Raw genomic sequence first — 6,888 nt, 5'->3', positions numbered from 1 at the left:
ATGCAGGAAAGAAAAGTTTTTCCTCCCTCCATGTGTGGCAGTGACTCTTTATGCACAGTTACCTCTCATCATTCCTCCCTTTTCCTCTTGCTTACCCCCTTACCCACGTGAGGAGTAGCAGGCTATATAGAAACCCGCTCTGCACGCCAACTTGCCCTCCTTCTTGTCCCTTAACGTCTTCTTGTCCCTTAACGTAGGTGCCCCTCTTTCCCATTTAACGCAGCGGACACTGTGCAACACGAAACGAGATAAAGGGCCAATTATAAGTTTGTTTTTTCGCCTATATGTGGCGCTACAATCAAGAAACCTTCAGCGATTTTGGTATTGGTAACGTTCTGATTTTTTTTGTTCTTGTGAGCTGAGTGTTGTCGTATCATTCGAAATGAAAGACTTTGACATTTTGAAGAGGGCTCTACAGGATCTGACGTCCCGCAAAACTCACTGATAGCCATGAAAAGCCGGTATACATAGTTTACATATAGAGCATATTGTGTGTACAAGAGAAAATAGAGGATAATACATAGTTTACATATAGAGCATATTGTGTGTACAAGAGAAAATAGAGGATACGATGCGGAAGTCTTGTGAAGCGATGAGCCCACAATAAAGAAAGAAATAGCATGCGAAGCACACATTCTTATGTAAACGCAAAAAACCACAACTGTATAGACAATTTGCCGCTTTCACGGCAATGTTCGTCGGTTGCACGGCTGTACCGCAGACCGCGCGCGGTGCCAGATGCTGCCGGTGACTTCACGTTTCTTTGTAATCCACTCCTCTAGTGGCGTTTTTTCAATGTAATAAGAAAGAGCAAATACCTATTAAAACATTCTTTCAAAAAATTAATAATAAAAATATAATTCAAAAAAATTAACTTGCGACGAGGATGGGATTCGAACCCACGCGGGCAGAGCCCAATGGATTAGCAGTCCATCGCCTTAACCACTCGGCCACCTCGTCTGACGAAAGCGGTGTGTTTTAACAGCTTCTATAATACTTTGCTATACAAAATTTGCCGTAAGTAAATTTTGCAATGCGAATTTTTCATAAAACAGACCGCACTGTCGTCTGGCTCTGAGAAGAATTCCTGAGCTATATTCCGCTTTAGAATCTGTCATAGCCTCGTAAGCAAGCTACCTTATTTGCCTGCCACAACAGCTACCCACGGCGCACTCATAACCCCAAGCGTGCCCAGATTTATGAATGGAAATAACCCCAAGCGTGATCAGATTTATGAATGGTGAATGGATCCATCTTGCAGCGTGCGTAGAGCAGCCAATCACGACTAAAAAAATCTCGACCTGTATCAAAAGCGTGGCCTGCATCTAGTCCGGCCCGCCGGTGATCGGGGTGCGGCTTTCGGTGCAAAACCTGACGAAAAAGCGGAGCTTGGCGGCCTTCCTTATTTCTCTTTATTTGTCTTTCTTCCTATCTCTCGTATCACTATCCTACCATTTCTCCGATTCTCGCTCTTTTTTTTTTTCTTTATCGCTGTCTTGCTTGCCCTCGTTTTTTTTTTATATATATCCCTTTTTTGCGCCTGTTTCTTCATATCGCATTCTTTCTGTTTCACCCTATCTCTTTCACATGTTTTACTTTGCCGAACAGAGTTTTTCATAGAGTTTCCTAAAATCTATGGAGGTTTCTATGAACGCTCGCACTTGCTGTACTCTGTAGTGGGACTTATCGAAAACTGTGGTGCATCACCACCTTGTGAGTTTAGCACGAGAAAGCGCCAGCTACCGATAGCTTGAACAGCTGTGCGCTTAAAGGAAATCGACCTTCTCATTCGATTGAATTGTTTCTTCTATTTGTACTTAGGCGTAACCACTGGCTCTACGCGCCGTGACTTGTCAGGTACAGAAGGGTTCACACTGGAATCACCGGGCTTCAATGCACTCAAACATTTTTCATTCAGCAACTTAGATTTGATGCGCTTGTGTGCCCTAGTCACAAAATGTGTTACCTGGCATTTGATTCTTTATTTTTCTACTCACATTTGACTCGGTTAATGCCAGAATTACCCCTCCCCCTCCCCCCCAATTACGGTGTACCCTTATTTACTGCGTTAACCTCCTTAACTATCTCCTGTAGTGCTATGTTCGCCAAGTGCAGCGCAACCTTCCGTCCTTGTTTGCAACTGCGAAGTGGTTGGTTGGTTGGTTGTTCCCGAGTCCTGGCGCAACCCACCACAGGGTATCGGCCATGAAACGGATGGTGCCTCATTTGTGATGTGGAGTTGCTTTACCACCCTGATTATTTAGATGACGATGTTTAAACAAAGAACCAATTGGTAAACGATAGATTAGAAATAAAACAGAGGTAATACAAAGAACGAACAGGCTAATATGGTGATACAGCCCCATGAACCTCTTTTTCATTCCTTGAATGTGTAGATTTTCAGCAGTCTTGAAAACCTTACCACACAATCAAGCCTGCAGGTCATATTGTGTATTGCATTGTGGCTATGCATACAGCGAATATATGTCCCTTTGTATTGTAAGATACTGTGCCTCACTCCAGCTGAAAAATTATCAAGTTTATGTACATTCTTCAAAACTGCAAGGTGCCACACAGCATGAAAAGAAATGAAGGCGCTTCATTATTTTTAAGCAATAATTTTTTTTACTAAACGCACACAAAAACTTGGAGAAGTAAACGGTCAAGCAAGTAAAAAATGATAATAAGAGGTGGAGCTTTAAGTCTCAAAACCGCAATAATATTACGAGAGACACCGTAGTGGAGGGCTCCGAAAATTTCGAGCATCTGATGCTCTTTTACGTGCACTGACATTGCACAGTACACGGGCCACTACTATTTCGCCTCTATTGAAATGCAACCGCCGTGTAAGCAAGTGTAGAACAACAGTAATCTTTGCAGCAATTTTTCAGGTGCAGAATTTCCATGCCACAGAAATCACTTTAAGAATCCTTTCTTGATCAGATTTCCTAAACGTCTGGTTGTAGTCAAATGTTTTTCATAACCCAACTTTTGAATAACGACCAACGTTGGAGCAACTTTCTGGCTTAGAAAATCTTTGTCATTACATATTACAAATTTGTCATAAAGGAGCAAAATTCTTCAATCCTGTTTGTATTCATGTTTTTATTTAGCATTCTTCAAAAAATGAATCGATTTTTCATCGGTGTACATTAGAATAAGGCCATTCATGCGATCAGTTGTCACGCTATTGCAGACAGTCATTCTCACTTCGGGCAGCAAACCTCCCAAAGTGTGTGTGGGTGCCGTATCACACTGTTAACAATGTTACACTCCCACTACAGTGGTTTGAACCTAATATATTAGGCGTTCGAAAACTTTCAGAGCAGCGCACGATAGCTGGAGCTAGACGCACAATGCTATGCAAGATTTCGATGGACGGCTAAAAGCGTGTATAAAATATCACAGTTCACTACGTTGCACTCGCATTGGAAGGTTTTGAATCTAGTGTATTCACAGCTGCATAGCTTTTAGAGCATGGCGTTACAGCTGGAGTTACCATTACTACAGGACCACAGTGACGTTTTTGCCTTGTAGGCCAGTGGAAAGGAAAACAAGGAGGTGAAGCTGTAGTGAAATGAAAAGTTGCTTACGGCACAAGCTTCACCAGATTTCTCATGGGGCCTCTGCCGTAAGCAATCTTGCATGAGATCTGGTGAAAGTCTGTTCCACCACATATAACATGTATGTTAATTCTACATACCCATGTGAATTTCTGAACAGGATTTGTCATCTCTATGAACATATCAATGGTGATGCACTCGCAAGTATGTGAACGAAGCACGGTCAACATTGCCATAGTTATCGTGAAAATGCCTGTGGCAGTTGCAGAAAAATCTGCTTCGGGTCCACATAACGGGTAATCCAACGACAGAATAACCACATCCAACACAAAAGAAAGGGTTGTCAACATTGAATTTATTTATGTACAACTCATTTCCGTGTTGGAACACAAGGTCAGGTATATTAACAGGGACGTGAATGAGACGAGGAACATAATGGCAGTTAAATGAGCTGCAACCAAAAAAAAAAAATAACACAAAATGTAGGAATTTAACATGGGAACGTCCACCACATACACGTGCCTGAACATGGGCAGCAGCACCTCTGTCTTTTTACAATTGTCACCATCAGTCTGTGTGAGCACTTTGGTTCATATTAACCGTCCTCTGCACTCTTCTGACCCACACTGGCAGTACATCACACGTTCAGGCACACTTCCAACATCGTAGTTGTAGTCCCATGTTAGTTCCACACCTGCTGCGATGTACCTAAAATGGAAAAGAAAATAATAATTAGTAGGATTTTTCTTGATACCCCAGTGCAAATTTGATATAATGCTTCTGTAATAAAACAATGAATAAAACGAAGTAAATGAAAAAAATTCTCCCCCACATCATACTGTACCTAATGTAACATGTTTGAATTACGCGTAATAGTAGTGGACACAAACATACAGTCGACCACAAAAGCTTGAAGACCCCGCCAGGCAAATGGCCGAAGCCTTTTCACAACATTTCCACTACTTCAGAGATATTAGGCCGCAGCACTACGCCCAACAAACATAACTCCCTTAATGATAGCCTGTCTAATTTCTCACAAGACGCAAAAATTTCTCATCTTTATTTCTATAACGCAACACACTTCCTGTCAGTTATAGCTACATCATTACATCTCAGAACCTGTATATCACTTTAGCTTTCATCAGGCAAAACACTCCACAGACACTGCTTTACAAGCAGTGGGACATTGCGATTGCTGCGATTATGCTATCAAAGTAAAAGTGTGACGGCTTTACTGAAGAACGTTACGTGAGAAAACAACGAACTAACAATGCACTGCACAGTAGTAGAAAACTGATAAGAGGCAGCGCTAGACCTATTTCTGTCCTGACGGTGCGGCTAACGAGGGGTACCACTTGCTGGCACAAACTGGTAGTTCAGCATGCCGTGGCAAGGTCCACGAAAAATTTTGCGTCGACCACACAGTGAATTTATTTCTTGCCAATATGCAACAATTTACACATGTCTACATGTTTTCAGTGACTGCTCGCAAGTTTTTGTCCATGCACGTGGAAAGTGTGCCAGCCTCAAGGAAACTGTCGCACCACCAGATCACAAAGACAACAGTAACGGCTAGGACATCGCGCAGCATGTGTGGCAGGCAAAAAAACACAGCGCTCATAAGTGCACAATCAACTGTGGGTTCAGTGTGCTCATGTGACCAAGTCTGTTTACCATGTTGCACGCACTAGATAAACTTGGCTGTACTGAGTAGCTGGTCATTCTCAGTTCTACCAAAACCAAAACTGAGACAGGTCAGTAATAATCATATTGAAAATACAGTTGCTCCTAAAACTCTAATATATCGTATTATTAATTATATCGAACGGTTGAGAAATTCCTTGAATTTCCCATGCAAAGGTATCGGAATCGTGCACCCATACATCGAACTCCCTTAGAACGGGACATCTGCAATATCGAACGCCGCGGCTAGCTGAAGGCCAGAGTGTGCGTTTTTTCAAATATTGATCAATTTCTCAAATATTGATCAATTTTCGGCCATGTTCTAACAAGTTCCGAACCTTTTGCATGTGCGGGTGACGAAAAATCGGTATTATTCTATTGCACTGATCTGGTTCATTGCGCGGGGCTTGCGAGTGCACCGTTATGTTTGATGCATGATCTGCAGGTCTTAACACGCGGGCATAGTATTTGCTGAGCACACCAAAATGAGAATGCAAAATGACTCAATGATCTCGTTGCAGTGTTCGCATTCTCTTCCTTGTTTGTTAGCACACAATGGCACACAAGCATGAAAAGCATGGCTTTCGAGATGTGCAACCTTGTGACGTATCTTTAGTGTTTTTGGTTTTGTTATACATGTCTGAGAGGCTAACCTTTTTTCTAGCTTTTCGCATTAAAGCAGCTGAAAGCGACGGCAGCCAGCCAGGAAGAGACAAGGGACATCGATATCACCAACATGTCAACTGTGGAAACTCAACGTTGTCTTTTGCATTTTCTGGACTTGTGTACCTCTCGCCAAGTTTATGATAAATCCTCATTTGAGAGTTGAACAGAACGTTAACCTGCACGTAGCGATAAACATTTTAACTGGTGGTAGGAGCAACGTCAAGTAAAGAATGCCGTAAACTTTCTTTCCAGGCCAGGTGACGACATCATGTGCATCATGACCGCTGAAGTACGGTGCCTCGATGAATTCTGCGACTTATGAGCGTTTCGGGCACCATCTCAAACAGTGAGTGACTTATCAGTGCAGATGACCACATGGCTGTTTCTGACTGCATTGATGGTGAAATCACGGTTGCCGTGTCCGGCGCCTCAGAAGTGTACCCGTGCGGCTATGAATATGCCAAGGCCATCACTGCCACCACTAACCAGCCTTTTGCCGCACTACAAAGCTTGCATCGGTGTTCTACGTGAATCAATGCTGCTGAGGCCAAAAGCGCTGAATTCGCTTATTTGAAAAGCTTCAATGATATTGAAGATGACTGGAACTTGACGCGCAAGAAGCAAGAAAAGTTTACGGACTATTTTCATGCAAAATAGAGTGCGGTAACTCGCAGTTCAATTCTTGTTCTTCATTATACTATAAGCGAATCGTTACGTTAGCGCTTGTAACGATTTTCGAGGCCTGAAATGTTTTAGTTTAGGCCTTAAATACACATACTTTGTATTTTGAATTATCGACACATAAAACTATGTATTTCGCACCTCTTCGAGTTCGATATATCCGATACCGACTATTGCCTGTTGTGCACTGCAGCAAGTAGTGTGCTGTATTTAGGACTAGCAGGTTCCCAGAAACATGTTATGCCAAAAAAAAAAAAAAATCCCTTCCAAAATATTTGTGTAACCATTTCTTTAA

General features: G+C 42.3%; 1 protein-coding gene and 1 non-coding gene across 7 annotated transcripts in view; both read right to left on the bottom strand.

The window, feature by feature from the left end:
• Window positions 1-878: 878 nt before the first annotated feature.
• On the bottom strand, window positions 879-960 carry TRNAS-GCU (transfer RNA serine (anticodon GCU)). Its single transcript has one exon. It is a non-coding gene; the product is annotated as a tRNA-Ser (tRNA).
• A 2,937-nt stretch (window positions 961-3,897) lies between these two features.
• egg (SET domain bifurcated histone lysine methyltransferase eggless) overlaps window positions 3,898-6,888 on the bottom strand; it is a 139,215-nt gene continuing 136,224 nt past the window's right edge. For all 6 annotated transcript variants that reach the window (XM_075876336.1, XM_075876338.1, XM_075876348.1 and 3 more), the window contains one exon: window positions 3,898-4,271. In XM_075876336.1, the coding sequence (XP_075732451.1) occupies window positions 4,154-4,271 (118 nt within the window). In that variant the 3' untranslated portion in view covers window positions 3,898-4,153. The remainder of the gene's footprint in view (window positions 4,272-6,888) is intronic.

The sequence above is a fragment of the Rhipicephalus microplus genome, chromosome 2, assembly GCF_043290135.1.
Source record: "Rhipicephalus microplus isolate Deutch F79 chromosome 2, USDA_Rmic, whole genome shotgun sequence".
NCBI classification, from domain to species: domain Eukaryota; kingdom Metazoa; phylum Arthropoda; class Arachnida; order Ixodida; family Ixodidae; genus Rhipicephalus; species Rhipicephalus microplus.
This window is presented reverse-complemented; position numbering and strand designations above follow the sequence as displayed.